A 12605-nucleotide genomic window follows, 5' to 3' on the forward strand; every position below is an offset into this window, starting at 1 on the left:
AATGTGACAAGATGGGTAGTTAGGTGAGTTTCTTATGTGTGAGCTTTTGTTTGCGGAAATCATTCTAACGGAAAGAGTTACGTATAACTAATTTTATTTATTTTGATTAGACTTTTTGATTTTTATAAAATTTTGGTTATTTTTGTGCTCTAATAAAATATGTTTTTAAAATTTTATCTAATATTTCAAAATGGATGGGTAAGAGTAGGAGAATTTTTTTTCCTAGCTGGTATAATCAAAAGCGAGAAAAAATCGAAACAGAAGATATAAAATTGAATCGAGTGAGCAGGAGGAAAAAAAACCGTGTTGCCCCGTCCGTCCATTGCCATGGCCCATCTCTAAGTATAGATAATGTCATGTAATTTCACGCGCCATCAAGAGAGTGAAGACAAGGAGTAAGAGTGAGATAGCAGGAGATTTCAGTTTTGTGAGATCGATGGAATGTCTTTTTAAGGAGCACGCATGCAGGCTGACATGAGTTTGAGACTGTTTTTCCATCTGCATTTCCAGATCCAATCTAATTTTCCATTCCTTTTAATCTTCCATTCAAGTCTTTTCTTTTTCTTTTTTCAGTTCGTCCAAATTCCTGGATATAGAACTATTCTCGGAATTTCATCTAAAAAGAAAAAGGTTTCCATTGTTAGTTTCTTCCTGATCATTTGGATTCCAGGCAAGTCTCTATCCAAGCTTTTACAATTTAATTTAAGTATTAAAAAATGGGTTAACTTTAAAATTCAGGTGTTTTGATCTGTTTCAGGTTTTTAATACAAATTTGATATTGCATTATATTTATCTTTTCCTTTTGAGAATAACCAGAGGAAAAACATGATTGGGTTTCATTGTACTTCTTATCTCTTGTATGTTTTCTCATTTATAACTTATATGAAAGCATGCGACTGTTCATGATAAACTACCATTTAAGCTTTAGTTCATGGGATGGGACGATCTGCATTGTCATTGCTTATATTGTCATTGTGTGCTCGAGTTTTTTGCATTCTCTCTCTCATGTTAGGCTGTTGGTTCTTGTTGATATAGTGTATTACTATATATCTAATTACAAAATAAATATGCTGGTTGTTGGGTTTTGCCAGCAGGTTAGTTGAAGGAAGTTCGCCATGTTCAGGATTTCACCTCATAGGAATCAAAGATCCAAAGGTTTGAAGGTAAAGCATGCTTTACAAATATGTCTTCTGGTTGCTATTTGCATATGGTTGCTTTACCAAGTTAGGCACTCTAGTGGGAAGAAAGCGGAGTATGAGAAATCCGTGAATGAAGTCATTAAGTTGGGGAGAAAGGACCTTCCTCGAGCAAAGGAAACGATTATTAAGGATGTGCAGGACAAGGAGGAAGAAGAGGAAGAAAGCAAGCTTGGAGAAGATGATAACAAGCTTGATGAAACGGACAATGAAGAAAGAGGGAATGGGGATGATGATGCAATGCATAAGCATGACATTGCTATGCCAAGAGAGGAAACCGAGCGTGGAGAAGTTTCTATATATGGAGAGAAGGAAAATGGAGAAAGTCGGAACCATGAGAGTGAAGAGAAGGAAAACGGAGACCTGGGGAGTGGAGAGGAAGTGTTAGAAGAGAGTAAAGAGGACAGTGAAAACAAGGTGAGTGAAGTCAATGCGGAGCTCGAGGAGAAAGAAAACACCGAGGCGAGTCAAGAGAAGGAAAATAAGCATATTGGAGAAGAGAGTAATGCAACAGAAAGTGGCGAGAAAGAGAGTGAAAAAAGCGGAGATGAGATAGAGAATTCTGATGATCGGGTCAATGATGGAGTAGACAGGAATAATGAAGAAGCAAGAGAAGAACATTACAAAGGGGGTGATGCTTCAAGTGAAGTAATCCATGATACCCAGCATGTCGCGGTGGAGAATGAGACAAGTGATTTGAAAATTTTCAATGAGTTGGAGGAACCGGAAAACAATGATAAAAATGAATTTGAGCAGGAGAAAGGATCGAATAGCAGTGAAGCAGCCAATGTCCATCATAACGAGTCAAATGAGCAGGAAAATGGGACGACTGAAAACTATCCTGAGAGTGGTTATGAGAGCACTGAGGCTTCCATGAGAGATACAAAATCAAATGAGCACCAGGATGGGGCAGATGCGACATCCAACACAACTCAGAATGAAAATGATCAACAATCGGACTCAGGTGGCAATGGCGAGCAGTCAGATTCAAATGCAATTGCTACTTTGACTGAAAACATGGATGGAGCTAGCGGAGGTTCTACAACCTCTACCGGTAACTCTAAATCAGTTGAATCAAATGAACAGACTGAGAACTTCAATGCATGGAGAGGATCAGATAGGAATTCTGCCTCTTCATTTACAAGCCAAAATGACAGAGTGCAGAGGGAAGAATCCTACTATAATTCTGGAGTAGAGGGTACACGAGGAAAACTTCTTTCCTTGAACACAATTGATAATTCGAATGCTGGTCAGAATGAAGAAGTTCATGCTTCTGATTCTTCAATTGCCGAAGGAGGGAAAACTTCCTCAAACACTAATGATAATGCCGGTGCAGGTCAGAAGGAGAATGAGAGTGGCGGCTATACCAACAATGATGCAAATGTAAATGAGAAAGACATCAGCACTGACAATCAGAGCAGCACTAATGCAAATGCAAATGCAGATGAAGAGGTTACTGAAAAGGAAAATAATAATTCAAATCTAGATGAAAATGCCGCTCAGAGCAACACCAACAACAACGAGAATGCAAGTAACAATGAGAATAATGCTGCTCAGAGCTATAAGGACAACAAAAACGCAGGTCAGAATCAGAATAATGATTCCCAGAGCAACAATGACAAAGCCCATCAGAATGAGAACAATGGTGCTGTTCAGAGCAACATCAACAACAATGAGAATGCAGGCAGCGTTACCGACGATGAAAATGCAGTTCGGAATGAGAAAAACACTTTCCAGAACTTGAACAACAATAACAATGAGAATGCAGGCCAAAATGAGAACGATGCTGCTCAGAGCATTAGTGACAACAAAAATGCAAGTCAGAATGAGAATGATGCTTCTCAGAAATTAAAGAACAACAACAATGAGAGTGCAGACCGAAATGAGAAAAATGCTGCTGAGAGCATTACCGACAACGAGAATGCAGGTCAGAATGAGAATAATGCTTCCCAGAACTTAAATAACGATGGAAATGAGAATGCAAGACAGAATGAGAACAATGATCCTGTTCGGATCAACACCAACAACAATGAGAATGCAGGCCAAAATGAGAACAATGCTGCTGAGGGAGTTATCGACAATGACAATGGAGATCAAAATGGGATTAATGGTTCCCAGAAGAACAAAAATGCAAGTTGGAATGAGGACAACAATGCTTTTCAGAGTGACACTAACAATGAGAATGCAGATAAGAATGAGAACAATGCTGCTCAGAGCATTACCAACAAAGAAAATGCAGGCCAGGATGAGAATAATGCTTCCGAGAACTTAAACAACAGCCACAACAATGAGAAAGCAAGTCAGAATGAGAACAACATTGCTGTTCAGGACAACATGAACAACCAGGATTCCACAAGTCAGAATGATACTAATATGGCTCAGACCTACAATAATGAAAATGCAGGTCAGAATGAAAACAACGAAGTTGCTCAGAGCTACAGCAACAACAATAAGAATTCGGGCAAGAATAAGAACAATAATGCTTCACAGATATACAACAAAAACAATGGAAGTGCAAAGTTTAGGACTTTTCCAGGTACCAGAACTGATGGGAATAATGGTGATAATGGCGAGAATGTAGCTGCTGAGTGAAAATGATGCTCTGTTGTTCGCTTTATGACTATTACTTTCATCGAATTTTTGTTTCCTTTTTCCCGAGATGATCAGGCAATTGTAAGTTGCTGGCTTCTTGTTGTGCTTTATTGTGAATTTAGTACTGAAAAAGTTTGTTTGTACTTATAGTTCTACTTTTAATGATCAACACTACAAGTTTCCATAAGCAATCTATATATATGCTTAAATTGCGTTCTACTGTCTAGCAAAACATGAAATGTCATAGGTTTTGAGTCAATAGAATATATTTCTGAAGGCCTTCTGATTAAAACGGAAAGAGAATCCCAAAGTTTTTTCTGCAACTGTGTCTAGTTGCAGCAGCAGCAGCAGCCTAGATCATCAATTTGAACCCATGAATTTGTTGCTCAACTTACAAGGATCAATGGGGTTGGCAAAGGTGCAAAACCTGATGGTGCCCCACCACCTAAACTTTCTTCTCTTAAAACCGAACCTTTGACATCCCAACTTTCGCTTGGTAACATTTATTATTGCTTATGAAAAGACCTTCCATCTTCAACATTAACCACTGATTTATCTTCATCTTTATCAATCAATATTCTTCTCTTTCAGTGGGTAGTGTTTTAACTCTCAAATCTATTTTCCTGTCCCATTCTTACTAATTATCCTTCTTTCTGATAGGTAGTCTCAACTATTGAATCATTTTCATGTAGCTCAATTCTCTCTTTCGTTTTTTAATGTAATACCAAGAAAATCTATTACTTTAACATATGCATAACAACACCAGCAAGGGCCTTCACCTGGAGTTAGGTAGAAAGAACAACATAATATAACTTAGGCTCTAATACTATTTGTTGAATCTTTTTTAATAGAAACGTAATTTAAGTGATATCAATATAAAATAAATCAAAAAACAAAAGGGACAATATTAATGCCCTCAATTAATTACATTTACTACTTATGAGAAAAGAATTCTAGAGATTACAAAGAGTATATAATATATTTTTTTATGTAAGACTCAACTCTAAAACTATAAAAAGTGATTATCAAAATATCCTTTTTAAATTATTTTTTTAATTTAATATTTCAATTATTAGACTTTTAATCTTGATCTAAAATTACTAAAAGTGATTGTTAAAAATATCCTTTTAAATTAAATTATTTAATTTAATATTTTTAATTATTAAACTTTTCAATATTAATTATTAAATTCTTTAAAGTAATTTATTTTATATTTAAATATCCTCCAAGTTAATCTTAAGCTAAAAATGTAATTATTTTATAATTGAAATATTAAATTTATTCTCAAATATGTTTTATTAATATATTAATATTCTATGACAAGACTCTAAAAAAAATCAAATTCAAGGCTTTACTCAACTTAAATTACATTATTTTAAGTACTTTGATGAATGAAATATTTCTAATATTATCGGAGAAGATTTTAATTTTAGTTACAAGTTAAGTATTTTTTTCGTATTAATAATCTTTGCAGTAATTAATATTTTTTAAATTATAAATTGTCTAACTATGTATTTACAATTTATATTATCAAACTTGACATGGAGAATTACAATGCAATTACATTCTATCAACCAAATACGTTTAAGGAATTACAATCTTTAATTACACTTTTGTTCAATTACTCTATGTTGTCTAAATAAACTTACAATACTATGAAAGAAGAATTATTGACATGCAAGAAATACGTGATTAGAGAAAGATATGGATAAATATCTCTACTATTATTTTATACTAGAATAGAAATTGATTAGAGGTAAAACTCTAGTGATTTGATTTGATCATTCGATGTACATGGGTTACAAAACTTATACATTAAAGACGTGTTTTTCAATATTTAAGTGGAATTAAGAGAGCACAAAGTTGTTTATTGTCGAGAATATTTGTGAGTACAATTTGTTTGTAATCATACTATTTTAGCAACTTGTATTAAGCATTTATTTGGAAAAGCCTAAGTGGGAGGAGTTTCTTCATTGTAATTGTACGAGAGTAAGATTACATTAATATTTGTGAGTGAGGTTGAGCTTAAATAATCTCTTGTATCATGAAAATTATAGTGATTTACCTTCTAAGAAATGCTTGTAGATAGAGAATTGAATCCTAATCATGTATATAATTTGATGAGTTCATTATTTACTTTTCCAATTTTAAGTTGTTTCTATATGTCTCGACTTAGCAAAAACAACTTAACACAACTTCAACACTTACATTTCTATATGTCTCAACTCAATAAAAACAACTTCTAACACTTACATTATGCTTTCGCAGGACAAAAAAAAAAGTTTTTATATATAACAAAAAAAAACTTTACAATTATATTTAAATCTAGTTTAACTATTTGAGAAAAAAAAAACCCTTATTCGATATTTTTCTTCTTAACAAAATAAAAATGCTTAATACACTAAATATTAATTAAAAATATTTAATGCACAAACACTATATTAAAAATGTTCAATTTCGTAATAATATTATATTAAAAAATGCTTCATACAATAGTCTCGAATCAGGTGTAAACATTTAAGTATGACACCTTCCTACTATTTCGATTTATAAACTTCTTTTAACAATTGCATAATTTACATTGTGTTTAGACTAAGATCAAGGGAACAAAAAGTCAAATAAAAGAAAGCAAGGGAAACGAGGAAGGAAAAGTTGAGGGAAGATTAGAATCCCTTACGGGTGAATTACCATGTTAAAATTTTAAAATAATTATCGAATTAGTGTAGTTTTTTTCGAAATTTATCGGATTAGGTTAATTTTGAAGAGAAATATATTAGATGCGTTTTCAATGGATTTAGCAGTTTTTAGCTGGACGCACTTTCTTACTCGATCAGCAAAGCGTGTATAGCAGGACGGGTTTTCCTTTTGTCTCCATAGATGATTTTTTAAAAGTTTTTTTGAGATTAGGATTTAGGTTTTTTAAGGATTTTGTAGTTTAGGGTTTAGGGTTAAATTCCAAAAATATTATTTTATGATTTTTTAAAATTTTTAACATTTTTTTAATATTTATATTTGGTGAAAATATATAAATTTTAGAATTGTTATAAATATTTTGACTTTTAAAATTAAAATTATTTTTAAATTTTTAAAATTTTGAAATTATTCTGAATTTTTTTGTCATTATTTTGAGACCAATTTGGTAATTTTCAAAATTGATAGGTATCAAAAGGGTATTTTTTATTTTTTCTAATCAAATCGAGTTTTGGTCACTCGTAGTTTACGGTGGGTGGAGGTCAACCCAAAATGTTCATAAAATATTATCTCGAGATTCCTGGGATATCTGGCGAGTAAGTGGGAACTTTACAGAGGTTGAAACAGGGAGAGTGAAAATCCTCCCTACAAGACGTGTCTTCACTAACATGTCTAAAAAATGCATTGAAAGCACACCTCGCTGGAAATGTTTTCAGTTGACATGGCACTAAAAATGCCTCCAGCTAGGCATGCTTTCAATGTATTTTTCTGACATGTCACTGAAGACGCACCCTGTAGGGAGTGTTTTTGCTCTCCCTACTTCAACCCCTATTGTAACGCCTTCAACCCAACCTAATTCACCAAGTCCGGATCTCAGGTGTCACTACACAAATGCTTAGCAAGAATTTCAAAACAGTCGACTTGTATTCTTGACTTAAAACTTATTTAAAACATTTTTCTTATCAATTTATTTAAAGGCTCAATATCAAAGAAATAAAGAAAGGTATTTAAAAATAAAATAGTAATACATCAGGCTAATTATAAATTATTACAACACCAAAAGTTTGCTAAGGACAGACTTTCAAGGCATAATCCTGCAATACGCCACTATCCAAAGATGTTCACTGTATGCATAATAACATAGATCGCCGCTTCCTTGGCGCATTCCTGGCATAGTCTCTTTTGGTGAACTCATTCTTACAATAATACCTAAAACATAAACAAAATACTTATAAGTTACACGAACTTAGTGGGTTTGAAATGCAAATGACCCTTAAACCTTTCATGCTGAATTCTTCATCCTAACTATTTAGATGACCCACTTTTGTCTTTGGCGAATACCTTCACATCATTAGATAAATACATGCTTATATGCCACATACTTTCTTAACATGTCATTTTTCATCTATCTAAATCATTAACTCCAGACCTTACCAGACGATACTACATTTTATCTTCTCTTCAAACAACTATCTTTTGTTATTCCAGAACAGTTAATCACAAGTACTATTCTCTTAGCAGATACTATCTATTGATCTTACTTTTGGTGGATTCTCATACTGAGTTTTCTAAATTAGACCATCAACCAGATCATACCTTGATTCAACCTAATATATATACTCATATTGATGAGGAACACTCCAAGTCATTTAGAAGAAACCCAAACATCTATATTTCACAGTATAATAATACCAGATTTATCGAAAACTTAGATTCCAACTATCCCTAGATAAAACATGATACTACTCAAATGTGACAGATATCAAATAATTCCTATTTCAATCTTTCATAGCGTAGTCCAAATCCATATTAAGAAACACTTATACCTTTCGTAATTTGAATACATCCATATTCTAAACTAATAATTTACCATGGTGGATGCCCTCTTTGAACATACAAATACACACTTCATTTCAAGAACCTCCCTTTAAACTTATTCGATTATATCACAGAACTAAATCAACCAAACTAACTTTAGACGTATTATAACCTTTTCATAGACTTAACTATCAAAGAATTCTCAAGATTTATCCAACATTTACCACAATAGCGGATAATCACATTCTACCACACAGATATCATCGAATATACCAATAAGATGATACAAAACTTGCCACAAAAGTGTAGCAGATTATGTCACACAGGCAAACATATAGAATCACGTGTTTACTATCCGACGGATTTTCACAAAAGGTGTTATGGGTTTCTCCCTCATGGACTTATACATAAATTCATTGTGATCTGTTAGTTCGATCTACACATTATCGAAGGCATCACCATAAACGTTCATACAGTCATATATTGTCATAGGTTTCAGTTACATGGACTCACACATTTTCATGTCGTGATCCACCAATCTAGCTTTCATTTTACTGAAGGCTACACAATGAGTGTTTTCGTATCATACATTACCATGGGTCTCAACCACATGGTCTTACACTTCTTTTCATATCGTGATCTGCCAATCTACTTAGCAATATACCTACCCTATTAGAGGTATCACAAAAAATGTTTTACCCAGAATTTACTTACCCATATTTGTTCATGCATAACTAATCGATTCATACACTCCTATATCAAAAATTTTACCTGCATACTTACTAATCACTTTCTATTCACAAAGTAGTTCATACAAAATATCGTCACACACACATAACATCTTTACTATGCTTCACCTACCTACCCGTTATCTGAAGTGTTATCATTATATATAAGTCTTCACCTAAACAATTAACATGCAAGAGTCAGAATAAAGACTCATCTGATACTCACTTACTATAGCTTGAAGCTCCAGACTCGAACATCCATCTCGACCCAATAGCAACAACTTCTTAAAGAACATACACTCACCATTAAAATCCATTTACATATAATCTGCTAACATCCCAATCTTAAATAACCCCCATGCAAGGCCTTGTACTTATGACTTATTGTTCATATAACATTTAACGACCTCACTTTATCAAAAACTTAATATGTAGAGCTATATCGCTTACCAGAAGGTGGAACAACTCAAGAACCTTAGCTTCCAACTTAATTAGGAAAAGAGAACATTTAAATTTAAGAAAAAAACCAGAGAGTAATATTGAAGGAAGAAGCTTGCTAATAAACCTTCATACACACATATATACTCCCAAACCCCTTTAGTGGAACTTGACATAAGTAATTTGTGTCCAAAATTTTTCATTCTTGATGGCTTATAGATTCTAAAATAAACATAAATGAGAATCCTATATAATGGATATCAGACCATTTAATCCAGTTAGATCCTAACTAGGCCACTTTACAACCCAACTAACACAGTATCTGGACAAATTAGACGTACTATACATTTGCCGATAACTTTCATATGGCTTATACTTCACTTGATATATCCTTCTATTAGATAAGAAAATAACCTAAAACCTTTATTTAATCAACAGAAGGTACTATACACCATGTTCCAATTTGCCAGAAGACTCTACATGGCGAATTTCACTACGCCAAACAGATAACTTCACAACCATACGCCTTAATCTTGGATCTATTGAACTTGAGGTGTGACACTTGCAAAGTTCCCACTCACCTATCAGATATCATATTTAATGATTGAGCTTTAGTAATACGAATCAAATTTAATTAAAAAAATTAATCTTTTTTCATAACAAAATAATTGAAAGTAAACTAAAATAAATTCCAACCTAAAACAAGCAAAGAATGTCCCATTTGAATTATCAGCTAAAGTTTGACCCGTATATTAAAATTGATTCTCTCATCTCAATTCTAAAATCAAATTAGATTTTTAATTTAATTCCAAAAGTAGAAAAAGAAAAGTTGATTTTAGGAAGTAAATCCCTATTTCAAAAAATTTGAGGCCCAATAAGCTTGTAATTAAATCATTACAAATTTATGTATGTTCCAAATAAAAGTTGTTATAAATTTACACTTAATAAATGTTAATATCATAATCCAAACTAACATATCTCTATCAAAACATAATATAAATGAACATGTTGATTAAATTATTTTAATTTAAAAAATATGATTCTATAATTAAAATGGAATTGTATTCATCTTATGCAATAATTATCTAATTTAAGTAAATCACAAATTTTATAAATTTAAGTTTAATAATTATTTAGAGATTGGGTTGATCTTATTATGTGATGTATTTCCTTGGTTTCATATTCAGTCAACGTAAATGGGAAAAAGGGGAGGAATTTTAAGCCTTCTAGGGGCTTTCGTCAAAGTGATCCACTTAGTCCTTTTCTGTTCCTTATGTGCAGTGAAGGACTTTCGACTTTATTGTGGTTGGCAATGAAAGATGGTCTTTTACGATAAGCCAACGCCAGTAGGTAAGGCCCTCAAATCTCTCACTTACTTTTTGGGGATGATAGTATTATTTTTTATGAGGCATCGATCAGATGAGTTTTAGTTGTGAAAGGAATTTTATAATAATATGAAAGATGTTCAGGACAATGCATGATTTTCAATAAGTTTACAATCTTTTTTAGTTCAAATACCATGGAGAAGGAGAAAAATAGAATTGTGACCACTTCGGGGATGCATTTTTCCAATAACTCAGAGAGGTATTTAGGGTTGCCAAATATAGTGGAAAGGAGGAAAAAGTGTCTTTGCAAAGTTTGAAGGATAGGGTTAAAGCAAGAATTGAGGGATGGAGCATAAGGTTATTGTTACAAGGGGGAAAGGAGGTTTTTATCAAATCAGTACTTCAGGCTATACCAATATATGCAATGTCGTGTTTTCTATTGCCAAATTCTCTTTGTAGGGAGCTTGAAAAGATAATGGCACTATCTTGGTGGCAAAAGGGGCATGGAAGGGGGATTCATTAGTGTGCTTGGAGTCTGTTAGTAACTCAATAAAATTGAAAAGATCGAAAGAAATGGCTGAAATAGTTTTGTGTTCATAATATGTTTGTATCAGTTCAGAGATAAGGTTTATATACAAGAGGAAGATAGGCTAACTTCTACTAACTAACCTATAACAATATACCAGTATTGATAACTGACTAACAACCTGCCTAACACATTCACATACTCTAACATTCACGCAACTTCTCAATAGGTAAGACCCAAAGCAAAGTCTGAAACCGAGTAAACAAAGAGACAAATAATGGTTTTGTAAAAACATCAGTAACTTGGTCACACACTGAAACCTCACCAATAATAAGTGAACCGTTAGCTATCTTCTCACGAACAAAAAATAGGTCCAGTTCAACATGTTTGAACTTGGAATGTAAGACTAGATTGGCAGCAATTGCTACTGCACTAGAATTGTCACACCAAACAGTAAGGGAGTCAGCAGAGTGAATTTGTAACTCTATTAACAGAGAGACTAACTATGTAATATCACTAGTAACAGCAGTAGGACTTCGATATTCGGCTTCTGTTGTTGATCAAGAAACAACTTGTTACTTTTTTGAACACCATAAGATGGGTGTATTGCCAAAGTACACACAATATCCTGTCGTAGAGTGGTAATCATCAAAACCCAACCCCCAGTTTGCATCAACATAACCGAAGAGAGATAGTCTATCAGATGGACGACAAATTAGGCCATGATCAATAGTCCCTCGTAAATACCATAAAATCCTCTTTAGTACTGCCAAATGGACTGAAGTAGGTGCATGCATAAATTAGCATACATGATTTACAGCATAAGCAATATCTGGCCGAGTCAACACCACATATTGAAGTGCACCAGCAAGACTACAATACTCCGTAGGATTAACAAGACATTCACCCTCATATTTAGACAACATGGATGAACTGATCATTGGAGTATGAACACTTTTAGCATTGGTTAGGGAACTCCTATCAAGAAGATCTCTGATGTACTTACACTGGCATAAGTGCAGACTCCCAGTGAAAGATCAAGTAACTTCAATACCTAATAAGTAGTGGAGATTCCTCATGTCCTTTAAAGAAAACTCTTTATGTAACAACTGAATAAAACTATTTATACTGTCAACCGTTCTCCCTGTGAAAATAATATCATCCACATAAACTAGAACATAAAGAACAAACTCGACTGTTATTCAAACAAACAAAGACGCATCAGATTCGTATATACAAAATTTAATAGAAACTAGAAACTGTTTCAATTTATCAAACCAGGTACGTGGTA

At 33.2% G+C, this 12605-nt stretch overlaps 1 protein-coding gene across 1 annotated transcript; it reads left to right on the top strand.

Moving 5' to 3' along the window:
* The first annotated feature begins 240 nt into the window (after nucleotides 1-240).
* Nucleotides 241-3975, top strand: LOC107934719 (uncharacterized protein DDB_G0290685). Its single transcript, XM_016867215.2, has 2 exons — nucleotides 241-670; nucleotides 1095-3975. The coding sequence occupies exon 2, from the start codon at nucleotides 1116-1118 to the stop codon at nucleotides 3786-3788; it is 2673 nt and encodes an 890-aa protein (XP_016722704.1). The 5' UTR covers nucleotides 241-670; nucleotides 1095-1115; the 3' UTR covers nucleotides 3789-3975.
* The last annotated feature ends 8630 nt before the right edge of the window (nucleotides 3976-12605 follow it).

The sequence above is a fragment of the Gossypium hirsutum genome, chromosome A12, assembly GCF_007990345.1.
Source record: "Gossypium hirsutum isolate 1008001.06 chromosome A12, Gossypium_hirsutum_v2.1, whole genome shotgun sequence".
Classification (NCBI taxonomy): domain Eukaryota; kingdom Viridiplantae; phylum Streptophyta; class Magnoliopsida; order Malvales; family Malvaceae; genus Gossypium; species Gossypium hirsutum.